Consider the following 24,654-nt stretch of genomic DNA (forward strand, 5'->3'; position numbering starts at 1 on the left):
AACCCCTCACCCTCACCCTCACCCCCTCACCCTCAACCCCTCACCCTCAACCCCTCACCCTCAACCCCTCACCCACCCCTCACCCCTCACTCACCCTCAACCCCTCACCCCCTCAGCCCCTCACTCACCCTCAACCCCTCACCCTCAACCCCTCACCCTCAACCCCTCACCCTCAACCCCCTCACCCTCAACCCCTCACTCACCCTCACCCCCTCACCCTCAACCCCTCACCCTCAACCCCTCACCCTCAACCCTCACCCTCAACCCCTCACCCCCTCACCCTCAACCCCTCACCCCCTCAACCCCTCACCCTCACCCTCACTCACCCTCAAACCCTCACCCTCAACCCCTCACTCACCCTCACCCCCAACCCCTCACCCTCAACCCCTCACCCTCAACCCCCCACCCCCACCCCCTCCCCTCACCCCCTCACCCCAACCCATCACCCCCTCACCTCTCACCCCTCACACCCACACCCCCTCAACCCCTCACTCCCTCACCCCTCACCCTCACCCCCTCACTCACCCTCACCCCTCACCCTCACCCCCTCACCCTCACCCCCAACCCCTCACCCTCAACCCCTCAACCCCTCACCCCCTCACCCCCACCCCTCACCCTCAACCCCTCAACCCCTCACCCCCTCACCCCCTCACTCTCAACCCTCACCCTCAACCCCGCACCCTCAACCCCTCACCCTCAACCCATCACCCTCACCCTCACTCACCCCCTCACCCTCAACCCCTCACTCACCCTCACCCCCTCACCCCTCAACCCCTCACCCTCAACCCCTCACCCTCACCCCAACCCCTCACCCCCCAACCCCTCACCCCCAACCCCTCACCCCCAACCCCTCACCCTCACCCCCTCACCCTCACCCCCTCACCCTCACCCCCTCACCCTCACCCCCTCACCCTCACCCCCTCACCCTCACCCCCTCACCCTCACCCCCTCACCCTCAACCCCTCACCCTCAACCCCTCACCCTCAACCCCTCACCCTCAACCCCTCAACCCCTCACCCTCAACCCCTCACCCTCAACCCCTCACCCTCACTCACCCTCACCCTCACTCACCCTCAACACCTCACCCTCAACCCCTCACCCTCACTCACCCTCACAACACATATTGTGTTACAATAGGTGTCACATTTGCGGAAGATAAAACTATCTAGAGATGTAGCATAACGACCAGAGCTGCCATATAAGTCACGTAAATACAAAACATGTTGCATTCCAAATGCTATAGGTGTCACATTTGCAAACGTTATAACTATTGGCATTGTAAATGACAAAGCCATCAATTTAGCAATTTTAACAACGCAAAAATAAATAAATTGTCATTTACAAGACCAATAACTACAACTTTTCTAATGCGAGACCTATTGCATTCCAACCCCACTCACACACGCAACGCCACTCACACACGCAACGCCACTCACACACGCAACGCCACTCACACACGCAACGCCACTCACACACGCAACGCCACTCACACACGCAACGCCACTCACACACGCCACTCATCCACGCAACGCCACTCATCCACGCAACGCCACTCATCCACGCAACACCACTCATCCATTTGCAAAACGAAAAATGTCAAACTCTTCTATTGCGAGACCTATTGCATTTTCAATGCTTGTTTATATATAGGAAATAGAATTGAACCTTTCCTCGATGATGGAATGGAGGCCGTTTCAAAGGCATGCTTGAAGAGAGGGGTTAGCTGGTCTGCCCAGAATCTGTATGCCACTTTGAATACTGCCGCTGGCACTCCATTGGGGCCCGGTGCACTATCTGACCTCATTTTCTTGATCAGGTTGATTATCTCTTTTGTGTTAATAATGAAGCATGTGTCTTCTTCTTCTTTGTCTAGTAGGTAGATTTTGTTGTTCTTGCTCAACCTTCCTTTCCAGATCTGTTGTGTACAATTGCAGTGCATACTTGACCAACTCCACTGCTGCCACCCCATTTTCTTTACTTTGGCCATTGTGGCTTAGTTTACTGATGTATCTCCAAAGTCGAGACTGACCCTTTTCTTTGAGCATATTAAATATTTTCAGCCACTCCGCCTCAATTTTCTTTCTCCGAAGTTCCCATATTTTTTTCCTATGTTCACTTCGTAGCACTTTTATTTCCACACTGAGATGATTTGTCTCTCCTTTTCTTCTCGCCTTCAATGCATTTGTTAGTCTCCGTTTTGTTTGATCGAAGTCCCTGGGGTTTAATTGTAGTGGGTGGTTTTACGGGTGTAGGCCTTGAGCTTTCCGGTTACCCCTGTCCTGTCCTAGAACCAATTTTAGTTCCTCCAGTAGATCCTTCCAGTGCTCCAGGGGAGGAGCCAAATATTGGCACTGCTCTTTATGGGTGACCATTCCATAAGAACTGGACTTAGTTTTATGGTCCATTTTATTCTGTTCAATAATGTGTGATGCTCTTCCTCGGTTGAGGTTCCCAAAGTTCCAGGGTGTTTTGCAGTTTTCCCCTTTATGTCGAGTGTGACCCTCAGTGGCTTATGATCACTTTCCTCTCTATCTCCCACCTCGAAGTCTTTAAAGTAAGTTACCAATTTCTCAGCGATAAAGATGTAATCAATTGTTGACTTGTTCTTGAATGTGGGCAGAGGCAGCCATAAGTGACAGTATCTGCGGTGATTCCAAGATTATAAAAAAATACAAAACTCAAGACAACACCCCAGCCTGCCTGGTGGGGCAATGGCCAAAGGAGATAAGGAACCCGGGTACAGCCTGTACTGCCTGCCTCCCTTAAGAATGGAAGCCGTCAGAAGGAGGGTCCCCTATGGCAGCTATGTCCGTCTGAGTAGCGAACGCCATGACCATCATATATTTATAGGCTCACCAAATTTGGCCAGGATTAGCCCCCCTGAATTGAGCTTTTGTCTTCCAGGTGCTAAAGATAATCTCGGTGAAAGGGAGAATGGTTAACCGGTTGCCATGGATGCTGCATTGGGTGTGGCACACTTGGATTCAGTTAGTGGCAGCTGAGGTTCTTCCTAGACTGGGTAGTCTCAGAGCAACTTCCTTCAGGCAGGAAGTACAAAAATGCATTCTTGAAATGGCCTTTGATGGACAGTCTCTCTTTAGTAAACACGTTGACAGAACTCTTGAACGGAACGGTGAGCTCCAGCGCTCACCGTGCCGACATAGTGCAAGGACAAGTAACGGTAACGCGCTCCAGCGCTTACCGGGATAGCAAGGCAAGGTACGGTGTTGCGCTCCTGCGCTCACTGTACTGACTCAGTGCAAGGACAAGTAACGATAACGCGCTCCTGCGCTTACCGGGATTACAAGGTAAGGTACGGTGTTGCGCTCCAGCGCTCACCGTGCCGACATAGTGCAAGGACAAGTAACGGTAACGCGCTCCAGCGCTTACCGGGATAGCAAGGCAAGGTACAGTGTTGCGCTCACTGTACTCACTCAGTGCAAGGACAAGTAACGGTAACCCGCTCCAGCGCTTACCGGGATAGCAAGGCAAGGTACGGTGTTGCGCTCACTGTACTCACTCAGTGCAAGGACAAGTAACGGTAACCCGCTCCAGCGCTTACCGGGATAGCAAGGTAAGGTACGGTGTTGCGCTCCTGCGCTCACTGTACTGACTCAGTGCAAGGACAAGTAACGGTAACCCGCTCCAGCGCTTACCGGGATAGCAAGGCAAGGTACGGTGTTGCGCTCACTGTACTCACTCAGTGCAAGGACAAGTAACGGTAACCCGCTCCAGCGCTTACCGGGATAGCAAGGCAAGGTACGGTGTTGCGCTCACTGTACTCACTCAGTGCAAGGACAAGTAACGGTAACCCGCTCCAGCGCTTACCGGGATAGCAAGGTAAGGTACGGTGTTGCGCTCCTGCGCTCACTGTACTGACTCAGTGCAAGGACAAGTAACGGTAACCCGCTCCAGCGCTTACCGGGATAGCAAGGTGTGAGAAGTTGGCCTGGTAGGGGATGTTTCCAATTCTGGAACCACCTACTACCTGACCAAACAATCCCTTATGGTGTCTGGTTGTAAGTCAACCTTATTAGACAAGCTATCCTAGGGGTAGCATGGACTAAGCAGCCTAAAGGCTTAACTTAAGAGGTCGTGTTAAGCGAGCTGTTTTACCACATACAATCCTGTAATACCAAATGAAAGGACACCACACAAGTATATATTATAAAAATATATGTGTTTATTACTAAAAACAATCCCCAGTATTCTTTATGAATAAAGGGGCACAAGCGTTAAATCAAAAGCACTGTTTAAACATACAAGTTGCACAATTATGGATGAGGGCGGGTGGCCACTCAAACCATATACTAAACAAGTGGTATAAGAAAGGCCACTCGAACAGTGGTTAGGCCTAGGGCCTAGGGAATCGCTGGGAGCAGTCAGGACAAGCAATGCTGAAGTCGGGAATGGCCCTCGGGATTCGGGAGATGTGCGGAAAGCGCACGCATGCACCAATGTTAACCAATGGTGCGTAAAAGTCATAGAGTTAAAGTTTAAGGACACTTCCGCTGAACCTAGAGGAACAAAACTTAACACACAGACCCTAGAGGTGTGCACCAGTGTGGGAACACCGGCGGAGCAAAGTTACCTCACCCACAGGAAGTGGGTGCACAGGGTCGAAGTGGCGTCGGGTTTTGACACGCAGGCTCTTGGTGCTTGAAGCTGAAAGGGCTGCAGGCGGGTTAAAGATGAAGTGTCCGGTGGAGTCCAAGGGTGGACTCAAGTTGTAGAGTACCTGAAAGCAGAGGGGACAGAGTCTGGGTCACTCAGCAGTGACCAGGGTGGAACCAGGACGGAACCAGGCAATGTCGGGCGCAATCAGGTGGTCGTCGAGGAGCTTCTCTCCGCTGTCACGTGGGCTCTGGGGCATCTGCGACGTCCAGGAGCAGGTCACGATCTGTCCCACGCAGGCTCTCACCGTCGGTGCAGTCGGCTTCAAGTTTGGAGCAAACAAGCCTTGGCAAGAGCAATCCACGCGGGATCGGAAGATTGCTTCTCACTCGGACCAGGAAGGTCAGAGTCGGGGCTCCTTTTCAGGGGAGCTGGTGTGGATCTGGAGCAACCAGATTCACGAGTCTTCTTAGGTAGTTCGTCGGCACAGGGACCACTAGCCCGCTGGCAAGTGACCGGGCCAACGCGTTGAGCCAAATAGAGCCAAAGGGCCCCACGCAGCACTCGTCGAGTGTGGAGGGCTGAACTTCGGCTCAGGAGCAGCTCAGGGTGGGGGCTTCTCAAACCCCGGTGCACAGCTTCGAGGGTCACTCGTGGGCTGCACGGTCAGCGTCTCGTGGTCAATTCAAGATGGCGTGCCCCACGCTTCCGGTCGCCTCCACGGGTCTCAGCTCTGCAGGGACTGTGGATCGGGCTGTTGGAAGGCAGGCAAGCTTGATCTCGTCGATCTCAGTCGCTCGAGTTCCGGCGGGAACTGCAACTAAGTAGACGTCGAGGGCTGGATGGTGCCTGCTGCTGCAGGGTGGTCACTCCTTGACCACAAGGGAGATTCTTCGGGCTTCCACGTTGAGATGGAGGGCGAAGGGTCCAGAGTTTCGTTTCAAATGTTTCTTCCAGGAAATCTGATGTGCATTGGCACTGCTCCCACTCTTATTCGAATCTGGGGGGCGTGATTACCTGCTAGGTCCACCCCTATGGGTGGGACCCAGGAAGTGGGTGGATACACCCCCTTCCTTTGATCCAGGCCGCCCTGGCACGAGGGCTGGAGTGCCCCAGAACCGGTTTGGCCGGATTATGCAAGGGGCAGCCTTGTGCGCCCCAAGCAGTGTCTGGTTTCTTTCAAACCTCCCTGCTACAATCCACTATCTCCTGTCTGGAGGGCGGTGACACCCTCCTGTGACAGGAAACCCTTTGTCCAGGACCCCTTTGGCTGAGTTTCGGTCAGCTACAGGGGTCCAGACATTTGTCTGTGGCTGAGGCATCCATTTTGTGGATCTAAGGTCTTTGGAGAAATTAACCGCGTTTCAGTAAAGCAACATGTCTTACCCCTCTAGAGGGGTGGAATGCCATCCCCGTCGCCAGAACTGGCGAGGGGATGGTATTCCAAATCGTATGACACCTTACACGACATGTTTTGATAAAGCCAAACCAAAGTTGCTATTTAACCGCGAGGATTATAAGGCACTTAAGAGTATATGGTATGGCATTATCCTGAAACAGCTTAGGGAGTTGTTCCCGACAGCTGCAGACAGGCTCAGCTCATGCTAGAGCTCCATCTCACATAAAACCACGCACTCTGCCTCCAGGATTGATGAGGCCTTCCATAGGAGTGGCTCACAGGTTTACATGTGTCCAGATATAGGTTTAGATATAGGTATACTATATCTAAGCAAGGGGTGATTACACCACCTTACCCCAGCTGAGTGATCAGCCAGTTGTGTCAATTTAAGAACCAGCCAGGGGTGGCAAAAGATATGCTGCAGCCCCTGGTAGGCCTTGGTGGCCCCTATGCCCTGTGCACCTATAGTGCATTATACAGGGGCTAACAAGGAGTCCATTTCCAATTGTGGTATGTACCTAGGGTACATGGAATCCATTTTACAGAGAGAGCAGATGGCCTGGGGCCCTGATTAGCAGGGAACCAGGTCAACTAAGTCAAAAAACCAGCTAAACACAGGCAAAAAATCCGGGGTAACCATAGTCAGGTAGCCACCTTCCTACACAAGGCAAGGTACGGTGTTGCGCTCCTGCGCTCACTGTACTCACTCAGTGCAAGGACAAGTAACGGTAACGCGCTCCTGCGCTTACCGGGATTACAAGGTAAGGTACGGTGTTGCGCTCACTGTACTCACTCAGTGCAAGGACAAGTAACGGTAACGCGCTCCAGCGCTTACCGTGAAGACTTGAACACTCGTTCGTGTGCAAGCACCAGCGTCCGAAGATAATCAGAAGCGCCGGTGTGGGAATCCATCAGATACTTGATGACGTCACCCGGAAGTGGTCAAGTGGTGACCTGCGGTACTGCGCTGCTGTATAGCTCTAGACCGCCAACCTGCCGCATTAATTCCTCGTTCGTTCGGGGACATGACACTCCTAACTGTACCTTTTATTGAAGAACACCTTTTCAGCACTCAGGTGAATGTTTTATGAAAGCGCTGGAAACTTTCATAAAACACAATGACACAGTTAAAGGCAACCAAACACAGCTTTCCAACTCTGGTTTCAGGAGGCAACAAGCTCCAACTGGAGATAAGTCCGTCATTTCGCAACGTCCCCTGCACAAACCTCAGCCATCATTTCAGCAGAGTGAGAGAACTGCACTTTACTCCAGTAGAGACGTCTGGGCAAGAGCTGCGTTAAGGGCACAGGCACCTAAAGTAATGGCACGTCGCATCAAAGCAGTGACCTTCCACACATCTCAAATAGTCCTTGTTACAGAGAGATTGTCAATTGTGTTCGTGTTTGCAATGCCAAAGCCAAACGCACATTCATTCCATGCCTAGCGCACATTCCGCTCATAAAAAAGGAGCCACTGGGGCTTTCCCAGGTAATATCGCACTTGCAGACCTAAGTAAGGCTGCAACATGGTCTGCCATCCACACTTTCCGCAAGCATTACTGTGTGGACATTCATGCCTGCCAAGAAGCGCAGGTTGGGTACACTGCCCTTGATTCTTTGTCCCAAACGCTGTCTGGTACACCCTGCAAGTCACTGGCCGAGGGTGATGGCGCTGTTTCTCAGTCTGTGTAAAGCATGTGATCTACAGCAGCACGTGCTGCTAATGGAAAGCTTTATTTACCTGCAGCAATTAGTTTGCAGCTTGTAATAATTTAGATTCACTTGCGCCCTCCCACCTCCCCTAATGAAAGATCACAGAATGACTTATTTTAAATTAACTTGAACTCTTTAATACATTTTTGCATTACTCCAGTGTACGTAGACTGTCTCGTGTGGCATTCCTACACCTCCTCACGCTCATCCGTAGGGAAACCAGACTGTAAGGAGGAGACTATTCTCTGCATTGTTGGGTTCAGGCAACCGGGATCATGAGTCACCTCGAAACCAAAGCCTCTCCTTCAAAGAAAAACAACTTGGAACATGAACGCCCATGACTGGATGGCAGGTGTGTGTGAAGCATGAGAATCTACAGCCCTACAAGATGCAAACGTATTGATACCGTTAAGCAGTGATTTCACACCAAAGTTACTAGACGCAACAGACCCAATACCATCCGCACTACAATGGTCAGCAGCAACAAGAAGCCTATAGAAGGCCACCACCGCCGTCCTACAGCAGGCTGCAGTCTGGGCAGATGGGAGTTACCCAGCCAAAGTCTCCAGACACAGGGCGTCGCCATTCATAGCCACTCAATAGCTGCCTGCTGCTTTTATTCCCCTAAAAGTGGCCTGGCAAGAAGTGGACAAGCAGTGGGCTCAAATATCCGGCTTCTGCGATGACCAGATTCAAGTAATAGCAACAGTGAGAGAGAGAATCCCCGTGGTGGATGTCAGCAAATAACACAGGAATGTGCCTTTTGTTTCTTCCACCCCAAGCAAACTTTGTCTTAAAGTTGGAAGCCTCAGTGGAAGGAAGGAGAGCTCATCTTTAAGAACTATCAGCCAAATTCCCATGGTCCACACAGGAAACTAAAATGCTCATCACTGTGTTAGAACTGAGGCCTTTAAGTCATTCATACTGCTGTGGGTGTATTAGTCTTCAGGCGCTGTACACGGAATACACCACTTGGTATCAACTAACTAAATTAATGCGGTGCTCTCGAGTGGGGGAGACACACCCTGCTCCTCCCAATTATCAATCAAATAATTGAAACAACAATTCACCAAATTCAAGGCGCACGCAATACAATCAAGACTACAGTTTGTGGTTATTATTTAGAAAAGAAAGATGCTGAAATTCTTATTCGACGTAAAGCTAAAAAAGTATTAGAACACAAAGAAGCACAAGAATTTCAGCATCTTTCTTTTCTAAATAATAACCACGAATTATAGTCTTGATTGCATTAGCGTGTACCTTGAATTTGGTGAACTTTACTCATTGCCATTGTGAATGTCATTCCTCATTGTTGATCTGAACAGACAGCACAGCATCGTTCTTCTACATCAACCAACATGTAGACACAAGATCTCAGGCACTCTCCATGGAATCTCTAAAGGCGGAACATCTACCTGAAGCAGGTATTGATGATGTAGACTGTCTGAGTTGCCATGAGTGGAAGCTCAGCTATATTCGGCTGAGGAGAGGGTCAATGTATGGCAGAAGTTAAAATTAGGCCTGTTCGCAGCAGGCGCAAACAATATATGCCAGTCCTATGCTCTCAGGTTTCCACCCACAGGGCTGTGAGGTCAGAGACGTATACCATCTTTGTCGTGCACAAATTGATCGGAAAAGTCATTGCAGAGCTGAAACTGGTATTAATCACCGCAACATACCCAGACAGACCTCCTAAACAGCAGCACCGGGGTCACCACCAACTCCACCCCGTGGGAACAGCAGGCAGGTTCTTCACCACAGTCTGCTATCGCCACAGTTGTCAGCTTGGTTCCTGAAATTTCGAGCAGTGTCCACTAGCAGGACGAATACAGCGAAATAGAAGATATTCTGCATTTAGTCCTCATCCAGCGGCCTACGCCTTGTTTCAAAACAACGCCATCAGATGTTTTGCCTACCTGGAGCTGGAGTGTGCTGAGAGTCTTTGAAAAGCAGGCGTTTACAATTTTTTAAAAAACCTACTTGCAGTTCTCTAACGACAGTGTGACACTGAACAAATCCATGGTTTATATCTGAGCTTCCAACAGAATTTCAGCTTAATAAACCAAGGGTCCTTGAGTCTTTTTTTCCAGACTCCTACGCATGCATCAGAAAAGGCTTCTCTGGACATGTGCAGGTGTCTGAAGTTCTGTCTGGACAGGACAAAAGGATGCAGAAAGTCTGATTAGTTAGTAGTAATGTTCACAGACCCAAGGAAAGCAAAAACTCTCAAGGTTGGCAGGAGCAGCACTTGCCTTCTCTCAGGAAAGCCGGACCTCCTCGGTTAAACCCAGACGCAGCACTGCATCAGGCAGACGGCTGGGCCAGTGGCCCTCTAAGCCGGGGTCCCATTCCTGGCATCTGCCGTGCAGCTACCTGGAAGGATAGGCATACCTTTACTCAGCACTACTGGCTGGATTCCATTGCATACCGAGATATGGCAGTGGAGCGATCCGTACGGCATCATCTTTTCTGATAAAGATGAGCCGTTCTATGAGCCCACCAGCCGCAGGGGTTTGATTGTAATGTATGATCGTGCTTGATATTCCGATTCCAGCATGTGAATCTATGAAAGATCCAATCACAGAGAAGGAAAATGGTATTTACCTAGAACTGTTGATCTCTTTCATGAAGTCACATGTGTCCTTCCGTCCGCCCCGGATGGCGGCTCATCGTTCAATATTCTGTGGTTTTGACACTTGTTCGTGAAGTCTGAGGTGATCTAGCCGTGGCGAGTGTGTACGGTCAGGGCCAGTGAGCCGATTAAGCTTCTAAAGTCACACTGTTTTACTGCATTGAAGGTGTTTACAATAACATAATAGTTTTCTGTTATTACCATGGTATGTGTAAGTATGTGAATCTTTGAAAATACCAACATAGGAGAATTGTAGCTTTAGTTAAGTAACTTTTCTCTTCTGCCACAGTAGTGATGTGCGGAGTCAGCAGGGGTGGCATGGCTAGGGCATGAGCAGAGCCTGGGGTTGAGGGTTCCAGGGCAGTGGAAGTAGTCAGTGGTGGCAGGGGTGGTATGGCTAGAGCTAGGGCACAAGCAGAACCTCGGGTCAAGGGTTACGGGGCTGTAGAAGTAGTCAGGTGGTACCGTTAGCATGACGAGCTAGGGCATTAGATGAGCCTGGGGTCAAGAATTCTCGGAGCAGTGGAATTAGTCGGGTGGCAGGGGTGGCATGGCTAGAGCATAAACAGAGCCTGGGGTCAAGGGGGCTGGGGCTGTGGAATTAGTCAGGTGGTAGGGTTTGCATGACAAGCTAGGGCGTAAGCAGAGCCTTGCTTCAAGGGTTCTGGGGCCGTGGTAGTAGTCGGCTGGTGGCAGGGGTGGCATTGCTACAGCTAGGGCATAAGCAAAGCAGGGGTTCAAGGGTTCCAGGGCAGTGGACATAGTCACGTAGCAGGGATGGCATAGGTAGAGCGAAGGCATAAGCAGATCCTGGAGTCAAGAGTTTCTGCAGCAGTGGAAGTAGTCAGCAGGTGGCAGAGGTGGCATGGCTATGGCATAAGAAGAGCATATGGTCAAGGGTTCTGGGCATTGGAAGTAGTCAGGTGGCATAGCTAGAGATAAGGCATCAGCGGAGCCTGGAGCCAAGGGCTCTGAGGCAGGAGGTGTAGTCAAAGACAGAAGTTGACATGGAATGACATAAGTCAGGGCCAGTCACAGCTACAGCCTAAACTTGTGACGCGGTGTGAGATAGCTAGAGACCGAGCCATCTGAAATTCTTATACTGAGATGAAAAAGAGGTTCTTTGAGCTCCCAGTGGTGGGTTGATCTCAGTTTCTGAACGCAGTTAGGGATGGTGCTGTGGAGATTGCTTAAGGTGGGGCTCTGTCTGGTTTTTACAGTGAGAATCTGAAGGTGCTTCAGATCAGCCTCTATAGGGAGGGGATTGCCAGGTTTTTAGAAAGAAGCTTTCATCGGGCTCCGGAGAGGACCCAGGGGATGTTAATAATGACCACCAAAAGCTGCTTAAGATGAGGCTTTGGAGGGGCTTATCTGAACTTCTTCAGGTGGCTTAGATGAGCTTTTTTAGAATGCCGATGTTTGTGCTCTGTAATGTTCCTAGGGCTGTTCTTGGGTCGAGTCGATGGACAATACTTATTATGCATGCTTAGCAAGCTACGATGGACGCAGTGCTGACCTGTGCTGAGCTCTGCAGGGAGCCGGGTATTGTGTTTATGTTAGGGGGATGCTCAGAATGGTACTTATGGCTGCGAGCAGTACTTAGCAGTTAACTTTGGTGCTCTGCAGCCTCCGTAGGATGTGGCTGTTAACGTTTCTTATAATGAGAGCTGAAGGTGGTGCGCTGATGGGGCTCTCACGTATGCTCTCGGCTCTCACGACTCGTGCCTCTCTTGGCTCTCACGTATTCTTCGTATGCTGCTCTAGAGGGTGCCTATGTTCTCAGGATGCTGCTCTGCCGAGTGCTTACCTTCGCCTGTGGGGTCGGGTCTGGTGTTTTCATCGTGCTCTGGATGGCACTCAAAACGTGGCCCCGGAGGGAGCATTGTTAGTGCTTTGTAAGTAGCTCTCTATGGTACTAATATTGTGGGTCAGGAATGAGGGTGTGGATGATGCTTGAGAGATGGCCCTGGATACAGCTTTGGGTGGGGCTCTGGAGGGGCCCCTGACCTTAGGATGTGGCTCTGGAAAGGGCTTCTTGTGATTCCCTAAGATATATCTCTAGAGGGGGCTTCTGTTCTTAGTTGAAATGTGACTGTGGGGGGCTCCGAGTGCTGCTTTGATACGTGGTCTCAGGAGAGAGCTCCTGATCTTGGTTATAATGTGTAGGAAGCTGACTCTGTATATACTATACCAAAGTGAGGTATAGTGTGCACAGGGTCCAGGGGAACCCCCAAGGTAGGCAGAGGTAAAGTTAGATAGCACCTCACTCTAATTGTGGTAGTGTGGGCGAGCAGTAAGGCTTTATCAGAGGACAGTGTTAAGCATTTGTTGTACACACCCAGTCAGCAAATGAATTCACACACTCAAAGACTAAACTTCAGACCAATTGTTTTTGTATCAAGATATTCTTTTAGTTATTTAATTTTCTAGAACCAAGCAAGCCTGGCACAGGTAAGCAAGAAATACTTTACAGTACTCATGCAGTTTGTAAGGAATACAGCACTGGTACTGAGAATGCAATGCTTTGGAAATAAAGTACATAAACTTCGTTTAGGCTTTTTAGTAAAGTTTCAGGTAAGTTACTTTTGAGATTACTTTTCTTACACAGTATAGAATACCTGGATACTACACTGCGACATTTCTTGTAAACAGGTAAGTAAAATCGTTTTTGTTTAGTACAATTTTAAAGAATTTCTTTAGGTTTTCAAACTCCGCACTTACAAACTTTTCCAAGAAAAACACTCAATGTTATCCTATGGAGGAAAATAGTATTATCGGTTTTAAGGTAAGTATTTGGTAGTGGAAGTTGAGGTTCTGGGGCCACACAGGGTCAGGGATGCACTCTTGTTATACCCTCAGTGGCACTAGGGCAGCTGGGTGCAGAGTGCCGAGGCACAATGTTATCCAGCGGGTTATAGGGGCCTCCGGTTGGTGGCTGCTGACCAGCAGGCCACTTGGTTATGGGAGCAAAGCTCCTGGACTCTAGCTCAGTGCAAATGGAGAAACAAAGTAGCACCAAAGGTGAACCCTCGGCGGCACTAGGGCATCCGGGTGCAGGGTGTTTCGACGTCTAGGGCTCTGTTGTTTGCAATGGGGAACCTCTAGTTTGCAAAGGCACTGCAGGCTCGAAGGTCTTCTGGGTGCGACCACCACTTCGAGAGGTAAGTTGGGATGTTGGGGGTTGGTTAGACACAGTGAGTTTGGCCACCCAAGGCGTGGGGCATCGGGTGCAGGGGTGCCTTTTAGGGTTGGATCTTCTTTCCAGCTCCTGGTCGCGGTTGGGGGGACCGTCAATATTTAGGCTGCAGGCATCGGCTTGAGGTAGGTCAGTGGTCGCCGGATCTAGTCTCAGGATCGCCGGGGAGACCTCCTCGTGGTGTTTGCTCACTCAATCTCGGGCCGTGGACGGCGGGTGCAGAGTGGTGCGGATTCGCGGTGGCCGGCAAGAGGTTGGAGATTAACAAATCCGGTGTTCACAGGAGACAGTCTTTGTGGTTGAAGGCAGGCAGGTACTCCGGGGGTTTCGAGGTTGCTGTCTGCAGGACACACCGGGATTTCGCATGAGCAGGTTTGAGGTGGAGAAAGGCCGGTTGGGCTGGGACCAAGTTTGTGGACGTCGTCCTCTTGTTAGCTTTGGCACAGCTGTTCAGTCCTTCTTCATCTTTTCTTTGTTTCTTCTGGTCTGAGGAAGCAAGGTTCAGGGGTGCCCCTAAATACTAAATTTAGGGGCGTACAGGTAGGTAAAAAGGTTGGGACCAATGAGTCACTTCCCTGGGGTGGGTACACCCCCTATTAATCCACCCTCCAGTGGGAGGGGGGAATAAGCCTTTCCCTGGTTGGCAGAGTCCCCCCATCTGCAAGATAGCGGGGACTAAGAGTTGTGCTTCACCTCGCCTCCCCCACCTGAGGGGTGGAGTTGGCAGAGGTGGGCACACCCCTTTTCCTCGCTTGTTTTTCTCGCCGGTTCTCCTGCCCACAGTGGGGGGCAGAACCAGTGGGGACCAGCAAGTGGCCTGGGGAAGCTCACTAAGGCTGCAAGCCTTTGAAGCTTCCCCTTCGTGGACCCTGCCCATCCTGGGGGAGGAGGCTTGGCACCTCGTCCCTGGATGTACATTGTTTCAGGCACCCGGGGCCAGCAGGCTCTCGGCCCAGGGGTCCAGAAATATGTCTGGTGGTGGCAGCTGAAAGCAGCCACTCGGCCTGGACCCTAGTGGTAGGTTAGTTTTCAGGGGGCATCTCTAAGATGCTCTCTGTGTGCTTTTTTCATTAAATCTCACACTGGCGTCCGTGTGGGTTTAATGTGCTGAGAAGTTTGATACCAAACTTCTCAGTTTTCTGTGGAGTTCGTAATGACAAACTCCCAGCACCTCCTACTGTTAATGGCAGCACTGCACTTACAATGTCTAAGAATGGACTTAGACACTGTAGTGGCACAGGGCTCATGCACCTGTACCCTCACCACTGGTATAATGCACCCAGCTAGAGGGGTGACTGATGTATGCCAGGGCAGTGGGTTGTAGGCATGGCACACAGGGATGTGTGCCATATCGACTCTTTACTTTGTTCTGCACCAAGACACTCGGTCTTGTGTGTTTGTGTGTTTATATCAGGGTGCAGGGCCCCTAAGGGTGGCACAATAACTGCTGCAGCCCTTAGAGACCATCCCTGGGTACCTGTGATACCATTTACCAGTGACTGACCTGTGTCGAGAGGTGCCGATTGGGTTTAGGCTTCAATGCCGTCTTAGGGAAAGACCCTAGGCCTTGGGTACCTGATTAGCAGGAGCCCAGGGCACACTCAGTCAAAGCACATCTGCAACTCAGCAAAAAGTGGGGGTATACCATGCAAGAAAGAGGGCACCTTTTCACAGGATGTGGCTCTGGATGAAGCTCCTGATCTTAGTTTGGATGCGTCTCTGGAAGGAGCTCCTTATCTCGGTTAGGATGTAGCTCTGAAGGAGGCACCTGTCAGTGGTGTAGGAGGGAGCTCCTGATCTAGATTAGGATGTGTCCCTAGATGGTTCCTGAGGAGACGGCTGTGCCTGGGGCTCTGCAGCTGCTAGATTGGGTCTGGGGATTGCTATGCACAGAGCCTAAAACGTCTTTTTTTAAATTTATTTTGTTATGAGTCTGCCAGTCTTGAGGTGCCTGTGTGTGTTTTGGTTTTGGTCAGGAGGGTGTGTAGGATGGGTCTTAGAGAGGTCCAAGGTTGGGACTCATGATGGGGCATTGGGTGTTGACTCATCCAGATGGTGCTTGGGCCGTCGCTCAAGATGAGTGCTCTCCACGCTGTGTATGAATTGTTTCTCGAGGGAGCTTTCTATGGGACTTTGCTTCAGTGCTTCAAATAAGGCTCTGAAGGCGTCAGTGCACGCTACTTAGGACACCGGTTTGGAGAGGGTTTCAGATGGGATTATGGATGGTGCTTCGGCTGAGTAATTCTTAGCCTCAGCACCCTTAATAGTGTCGAGTTCTGCTTACAGGTTCAACAATTTATAAAGAGCGTAGTCTTGGAAACCTCCCCTTCACCACCGCTAATATGTCGATTGTTTTCCAGATGCGTTTAGGCAGAGGTCGATTAGGTGAGGAAGACTCTGATGTTGATATTGAAGGCTTTGAAGATGATGACGATGATGATGATGGGAAGCCCAAGACTCCAGCTCCTGTGAGTACCGCTCGGGCAAAGGGTTATAAGCACATAGTAGACTCTGGGTCCTGTGACTGCAGCCCATGGCACAGTCTGTACAAGTCAACACACACCCCAGGGGTAGCCAGGGGCGGGAACTAGAGGCTGTGGGGTTGCAAGGGGGAGCTGGCATCTAACCTACTCTATGCACACAAAATTAGCTACCTGAGAATTGTATTCAGTTATGTTACTGCGTCCCTCTAAGCGGTGCTCAGTAGGAGTGCTGGACATACATAAAAATGTAACGGGTTGTCCTCGCGCACTACCAGGTGTCATGCTTCATCATAGGACAACTCGCTCTCCAAAAATACAATTTGATGGAGAGTGCATCTACACCTGAGGACAGGTAGCCACTTCTAATTTAGGATGGGCCCGTGTAAACAGTGAATTAAAAAACAATGTGGCATCCTAAATCCTATTTATTCATTGGACAAAACACTTGGTATTAAAAGATGAAACCATGGGGTTATGGGAAACTAGTACCCTATCACCTCTATTACCGTTGTCAACATGTTTCTACTTTGTGGCTTAACTGAGTCCAGGGCATTCTTCAGGACGCACAAACGGGCTCCTAATGAGGCAATCTTGTACTAAGAATAGCCTTGTTAGTAAGGTGACCTTTGTCTACCTCTTATCTGAAAAAGTAGATGCCTGTAAATACACAAATGACTTATTTAGATGCTATTATTGAGAAAGGGAGACATAAGTTACGCTTATATGATATGTAAGCATTTACCATACAAATGCTAATGTGATACTGTGACACTTCACACGTGAGGGAATCGTAAAAAGCTTTTCTCTACTGAATTGTGAGACCAGCTCACAACCTTACCCCAGTGAGGGGTCTTCAGTGCCCCATGGAAGAAGGGCTCAGGGACCCTTGTAATCACACTCTAAGGATAGTAAGTTTAAACGGGAAGTTCAAGTAAGACCATATCACACATACTCTCATTCAGATATATCCAGGGAGTAGCTCCCTTCACTCATTCGATCTCTTACTTCCTCAAGATGCGTCTCTCGCCTAACACCTACACGCATCCGCTCCTTCCTCCCGACGATGTTAGAATGAAAGGCAGGATGCGTTTAAGCTTGTGGGAATGTAGTATGCACGGCACCTGTGGAGCGAAATGTGGCTAATTTTTCGTGCCGGTGCGCTCGTATTGGAGGCACCTGTGTGTTTCTGGTGTCTCAAAGTGATGCCTGCCCGGGGTACGTGTGATGACGTAGCGTCCCCAGTCGTCACTTTTATCCCATTGATTCATTGGAGTTGTAGTTTCTAGATGCCGGACGGCAATGTTAAGTCATATTTAACTCCTCTCGAGCAGTATAAAGAAGTGCCTAGAGGCACCCGTGTTGGTGATCCTATATGATAAATCAACCAATGTAGCAATTTGTTGTTGATAGTGTGAGAAAGTGCCCCCTTTCTGCATGGTTGCCCCCACTTTTTGCTGATGTACTTTGACTGAGTGTGCCCTGGGCTCCTGCTAATCAGGTACCCAGGGCCTATGTTCTTTCCCCAAAACTGTATTGAAATCAAACCCAATTGGCATCTCTGGCTACAAAGCTGGCCTGGTAAAGGGTACCACAGGTACCCAGGGCACTGTGACCAGGGAAGGCCTCTAAGGGCTGCAGCACTTATGCCACCCTTCGAGGCCCTGTATTTTAACATACACACACACTCTGCCATTGCAGGCTACATATTTTGGTGCAGAACAAAATGAAGAGTCAACATGGCACACATCCCTGTGTGCCAGGCTACAACCCACTGCCGTGAATCTGTCACCCCTCTAGCTGGGTGCACTATACCAGTGGTGAGGGTACAGACACATGAGCCCTGTACCCCTACAGTGTCTACGTCCATTCTTAGACATTGTAAGTGCAGTGCTGTCGTAAAGAGTATATGGTGCTGGGAGTTAGTCATTACGAACGCCACAGCACCATGATGGCTACACTGAAAACTGAGTTGTTTGGTTTACAACTTCTCAGCACATTAAACCCACACTGATGCCAGTGTGGGCTTTAAAAAAAAATGCTAACAGTGGGCATCTTGGAGATGCCCCCTGAAAAACGACCTACCACTAGTGTCCAGGCTGAGTGGCTGCAGAGGCTGCCACCACCAGATATGTTTCTGGACCCCTGGGTCGAGAGCCTGCTGCTCTTTGGCCTGAAACAATGCACATCCTGGGACGAGGTGCCACGCCTCCTCCCCCTGGATGGGCATTGGGAGCTTCAAAGGTTTGCTGCCTTTGTGAGCTTCCCCAGGCCACTTACCTCTGTCAACTCCACCCCTCAGGTGGGGAAGGCGAGGTGAAGCACAACTCTCAGTCCCCTCCATCTTGCAGATGGGGTGACCCAGCCAACCAGAGAGAGGCATATGCCCCCCTCCCACTGGAGGGTGGCATAATAGGGGGTGAACCCACCCCAAGGAAGGGACCCATGGGTCCCAACCTGTAACGCCCCCAAATCTGGTATTTAGGGACACCACTGAACCTCCTCAGACAAGAACCCACTAAGAAGAAAAGAGGAGGAAGGACCGAAGAGCCGTGCCGAAGGTAAGAAGACGACGAGGCCCACTGACTTGACCCCAGCCCTACCGGCCTGTCCCCACCTCGAACCTGCAGAAGCTAAATCCCGGTGTGTCCTGCAGCCAGCAACCTCAAGATCCCCGTGGACCTGCCCTGCCTTCCACGGAAATGACTCTGTCTCCCATGAGCACTGGATTTGCTCACCCACAGACTCTGGCTCCGGCCCAATCTGCGAGTCTGCACCACTCTACACCCGGCGCCCACGGCCCGAGATCAAGTGGCCCAAACACCACCATGAGGTCTCCCCGGCGATCCTGACCTGAGATCTGGTGATCTCAGACCTGCCTCGAACCTCCCAGCGAAGCCTGCAACCTCTTTCTGGAGGATCCCTCGCACCGCGACTGGAGCTGGTTAAGAAAACCCTGACGCCTAAAGACACCCTTGAACCCAAAGTCCAACAGCTATAGGTGGCCCAGCCGACGATGTCCCATCATCCCCAGGGCATCCCAACGTACCCCTCCAACCGGTGGTCACCTCCAGAAGATCTTCGTCCCGAGCCTGTAATCTTTGTTGGAACCGGAGAATCTCCTTTGAAATCAACAGGGCACCCAACACCAAACCAGCACCCTGCACTCAGCCTCCACTGCGGGTGTACTTCAGGTGCTAACTCGGATCCCCCGTTGCCCTGAGCCTAACACCAGGAGCTTAGCTCCCACAACCCTGTGGCCTACTCGTGAGCAGCCACCAACCGGAGGCCCCCTATCCCCCATTGAATAAGATTGGGCCTCAGCACTCTGCAACTGGCTGCCCTAGTGCCGCTGAGAGTGCCTTGAGAGTGCATCCTTGTTGTTCTAACTCCAGAAACTCAACCCCAAAGACCAAGTACTTACCTGTTAACCGATAACTTCATTTCTCTCCATAGGAATACATTGACTGTTTTTCCTTGAACATTTTCGTGTGTGGTGTTGATTTGTATGAAAACCTGAAAAACTACAATTGTGCAGAACTGATTTGACTTAACTTTTTCTCTGGGAAATGTGCCAGTGTGATAACTAGGTATATCACACAGAGTTGAAAAAGTAACTGTAAAGTAATCTGAAAAGTAATTTTGACATTTTAACTTAACTGAATTTAAACCAATTGCATTTGAACCTGCATTCAATTGTAAAACCCTGCATAAGATTTTGCAAAGCATTTATTTCACTTACCTGTGCACGGCCTGGCTTGGTTCTAGAAATAAAGTAACCTATTAATATTTTGGATACAAACAAATTTGGTCTGAGTTCAATTTTTGAGTGTGTGACATCATTTGCTGATTGAGTGTGTACAACAAATGCTTAACACTACCCTCTGATAAAGCCTTACTATTCGCCTACACTACTACAAATAGAGAGTGAGGTGCTATCTAACTTTACCTCTGTAAGCCTTTGTGGTTCCACTGGACTCTGTGCACACTATACCTCATTTTGGTATAGTTTATCCAGAGCCAGCTTCCTACATAGAGGTGATGGGGTACTAGTTCTCCTTATCCCCATATATTCTTCTTTTAATAGCAAGCGTTTTGTCCAATGAATAAATAGGATTTAGGATGCCACATTGGTTTTTAATTCACTGTTTACCCGGCAAACTCTAAATCAGAAGTGCCTCCCTGTCTTCAGGTGTAGGCCTCAAACCCGTTTTTTGGAGAGCGAGTGTTGTCTTATGGTGAAGCATGACACCCGGGGGTGTGTGTGTACATTTTTATGTATGTCCAGCGCTCCTACTGAGCAGCGCTGAGAGGTACGCAGTAACGTAACTGAATACAATTCTCGGGTAGCTCAGTTTGTGTGCATAGAGTCTGTACAGCAAGCAAAGGCTAAACTCGGGGGTGCTGTGACTGCTGCCCCTGGCGCAGTCTACAATTGCGCATGTGAGCTTTGGGATTGCTGCGGTCTCCCTAAGTACATAGTGTCTTGTGGGTGCAGTCCATGCGTGGTCCTGTGAGTCTAGCACCTGGCATGGTCTGCATAAGCCCTTGGCTTGGCCAGTGCAAGCACATGGTGGGTCCTCTCTGGGCAGTCCCTGATCTCTCTGTATAAGCACATTTTGGATTCTGTGAGTGCAGGTCCTGGCACAGTACTGTGATGTATGTGAGATTGTTAAAGCGCATCTCATACCTAAGCAAAATGGTTTCTAGGAGCTCTGTACCGGAGTCCAGCGGCTCACATGGTGACAGCAAGGTGAAATGAAGGGGCCCTGAACAGCCATGTTTTTAGTTATTTGAGGAAACCTGCTGGGGACTGTATGGACCAGTGTGTATATACATGCTATGGTGAGTCTGGAGTCCCAGTAACTGTATTCCATTGCATGTTTTGCAAAGACCAGTCCATGAATCCAGCCTCTGGCTCGGTGTGTGAAAGCACATTCTGTCTCCTGTGAGTACAGTCTGTCGGTTTGTATGTGCAAATACTCCCAAGGACAGTAAATCAGGAACGGCTTCAAGCAGAGTGAAAACCTTTTTTTTTTTGCCTCGTGACCTCTTTGTTGTATTTCTTGTGTTACCAGGAGATGGATGACGATGGTGACCTCGGCGATGAAGAGGAGGGCTCCGTTCAACACCCTCAAGCTAGTGTCCTGTACGAAGACTTACGCATGTCTGATGGAGAGGATGATGATGGAAGTGACGAAGAAGGCGATAACCCCTTCTCAGGTATGCTGTGCTCTTTTATGTCCTTCTGAATCCCGCGTGCTCTCTCATTTGGAACTAGGTTCCGCAGCGTACTCTGGCACCTCGCTTCACAGTGTACCGGATCAGTTCTAGGTGCTGCAGTACAGTCTGATTCCCTACTCCACAATGTTCCAGATCCTTCAGTACACCGGACTCCTCACTTCACAGCGTTCTGGACCACAAGAGGTCTTATAAGCGCTGGGTCTCCACACAATGTTAGGAAGCCTCCTCAGTGGTGTGTATGGTAGATCAGTGGACTGACGCATTTATCCAGGAATCTGCTTTATGGTCACAGGTTTGAGTCCAGTTGGGTTCACTTAGACTTCCATCCTTTTGAAGTCAATAAAATGAGTATCATTGACCGGGGTAACAATGAAAATAAAATATATAAACAACAAAAGAGTGTATCCAACAAAGGAAAAGCTAGCAAGAAAACTCACTGTGTTTTAAAAATAACCCTCTCTCACCAACCTAGTTGGTGACATGCTTCATCACTGGGTTCCCACCAGAGGGGCCGAGTGCCTCCCCGGTGTGCTGCAACGCCTGATTACAGTGGAGCAGGTTTTTTGAGTGACGTGAGTGCAAGTCATGAGTGGTGAAAAAGTGGTTTTAAAAAATGCCTCCATTTATTCCCAAAAAAAGTTTTAATGTTGGCAAACTGGGCATTGTTAAAATCAAGTGCGAGGATGTTTGAGAATCTGGTTTTAGTAGACCAGTTACATCGTAATGTGAGAAGAAACAATTGGTCAACATGTTTCTGCTTCTGGGTATAGTCAGTGAAGCATTCGTCAGGACCAAAACACCACGGTGGTATGCGCTCGCTAAGGCGCACCCTAACCTGTGGCGGAATAAACCGTGTAAACTCACGGTTATCGTGCAGCCTTCAGGGTGTCTTAAAGCCGTTGATATGTAAAGTATTGATTGACCTCACTACATGAGTCCTGGTGGGGGACGGGATTTGTAGTCACACTTTCATCAAAGTCTGCCACCCGCTGGACCGCTGCCTGCTCCCTTCCGAGGACTCCGACGATAAAAATAAAATGCCAAGATGCCGCAAAGGGTGAAAGTGCCTTTACAAATACCCCTAATGTGTTGTGTTCAATCAATCAGGGGTTTTAAAAGCGCGTACTCACCCGAGAGGGTCTCAAAGTGCTGGAGGGTGGGGAGTGGGGGTGCAGCTCTGGTTCAGTCGAAGAGCCGGGCCTTGTGTTGCGTTGTAGCGTAAGAGCAAGGCGACCATAGAGTCCAGGGCTTGACCTCCGTCACCAGCAAGGTCCTGCTCAGGCAAAAGCCAATTTTATACCAGTGAGCAGAGGCTCCCTGAAGTCCAGCACAAGCACATTTTCTACCAGAGACTGATATTGGCACTAGAGCATACAAGTCTGTTCTAACCTAGCGACATCCTTCAGTCTGTACACCTCCGGCTCCAATCCTGAAGATGAAGAGGCTGAAGAGGCTTTGGAGATGCTGTGGTGTGCAGCAGTGCACAAAGGAGCACAGGGCTCTGAGATGGAAGGGAGGGACCTGGCCTCTCGTACCCTCAGGAATCCAAGATGGTGCCCTTTGGGCTTATTGGGTGAGCTTGATTACCTGATGAGTGACGTGAGACTGTTGGGATCTGAGACCCCAGGTGCGGCACAGGTGTAGCTGGCAGCCGGTCAATAGCTGCGGGGCGGGTAACTTCGGTGGTGGGGCAGGGGTGCAGACTGACACCACCGGCTTACCCCTCTCTCTCTCCATGCCACCTCCTCCATCATAAGGTGAACACTTGAGTGATTGGTCTGGAAAGGTGTGATGGTTATGGTGGCTTTTCTGAAGTGTGAGAGACAATATGGGAAAAGCCCATAAAGCAGGCCAGAGCTTGGAGCGGTACCAAAGGGGATGATGGACGGAGCGCTTGAGCAAATCAAACACTCACCCCCAGTCAACTGATCTGGGTTTAATCATCCACCATCATTCTTTAGATCACTCCACCACCCCAGTTCAGATATGGCCATATGCAAATCAGTCTGACCCTGTGCCTCATGGGAACAGTCCAGCCCGAACTGCCAAGCCATGTCTTCCCTGAACCAGAAACAAGCATCCTGGGACCGGTTTCGGATTCATAATCCTCATCAGCCAGGCTATCTTGAATCCAGTGGCCAAGTGAACAAGGGACCCAGGTCTGAGCATACCCTGCCACACTTAGGGCGAACAAAGCGATACAAAAGGGGATGATGGCCCTTGGGGAGCAGCCTTGCTAAACAGAATTGGCAAAAAGTCACAAAAGTTGTAGTCTTGCTCAGCATTGGCAAAACAAATCTCGGCCCCTCATGGTGGCATGTTCGCTAGTGTGCGTCACCTGGCACGTGTTTCATGATGTCGCTATTTCCCTCGTGGCTGGCCACCTTATGATGTATAGGGCATCAAGGTGAGTGCGAGCAAGTGAGTGAGCTGAAGGAACTTAATGCTCTGAGCATCTCAAGCCACTGAAGTCTGCTGATCGCTTAAGCGGTGACAAGCACTGTGTGGGGGAGAAAAGAAAAATAGCTGAGTGGGCTGGGGCGGGGGAGGCAGTGGACGAGCTAGGGAGGAGAAGCAGAGAGAGCACAGGGCTGGGCTGTGAGGGGGCACGCAGCTAATGGTGAAGAAAGCAAGAAAACACATGCACTCCCCTGGAGTGCTGAAAGAAAAGAGAACGCAGTTCCTTGAATGTAAGCAGTGGTCCAGTCAAAAGGATGGTAAAGAAACTGTTCCAGGGGAAGCAGAGGAATTAACGCCATTGAATAAGAAGCAAGCAAATGAAATTGGAAAGAAAGCCACAGAGTGACGAGCTGTCTGTGGGCTGGCCAGAAGGCTTCTCTAGTTATTGGTAATTTTCATTATAGGTCTTTCAACAACAGACATGTACAGGCGAACCCTAACTAGTGGGGTATTCCACAATGTCTCAAGGTTAGCAGGCAAAATGCATGTGCCTCCATCTTCTTTTCTACTGGTTGTAGTTGAGATGTTACCATGGTAACTCACCCTGGGGACTGGGAGCAGCCATGGCATTCCCGGGGCCACTGTTGGCCAGTGGCTTTGTGCCACGCAGCAGCAGCCACGTCATGACAAGTAATAGTCTCATCAGTTAGAGTCTGGAAGTGTTGCGAGGGGATCCTGTGTGAGATAGAAGTAGAGCGCAGGCCATGAGGATATAGCTTGGTAGAAGCCGGTGAGTTTGTAGAATTGAAAGACATGGCTAGTCAATCAATCAGAACTTGTAAAGCGCTGCTCATCACCCGTGAGGGTTTCCAGGCGCTGGGTATAGTCGAAGAGCCAGGTCTTGTCTCTCCTGAAGTCTGTCAGCGAGGGGGATGTTCTGAGTTGGAGGTGGAAGGCGTTCCAAGACTTGGTGGCGA

General features: G+C 50.1%; 1 protein-coding gene across 1 annotated transcript in view; it reads left to right on the forward strand.

Annotated features, from left to right (window-relative positions):
- The window catches only part of LOC144752244 (transcription initiation factor TFIID subunit 1-like), a 303,153-nt gene that overhangs the window by 257,769 nt on the left and 20,730 nt on the right, over window positions 1-24,654 (forward strand). The window contains exons 37-38 of the mRNA XM_078640245.1: window positions 15,914-16,021; window positions 21,112-21,256. Coding sequence (XP_078496371.1) covers window positions 15,914-16,021; window positions 21,112-21,256 — 253 coding nt within the window. The remainder of the gene's footprint in view (window positions 1-15,913; window positions 16,022-21,111; window positions 21,257-24,654) is intronic.

This window comes from Lissotriton helveticus, chromosome 4_2 (genome assembly GCF_964261635.1).
Source record: "Lissotriton helveticus chromosome 4_2, aLisHel1.1, whole genome shotgun sequence".
Taxonomy (NCBI): Eukaryota; Metazoa; Chordata; class Amphibia; order Caudata; family Salamandridae; genus Lissotriton; species Lissotriton helveticus.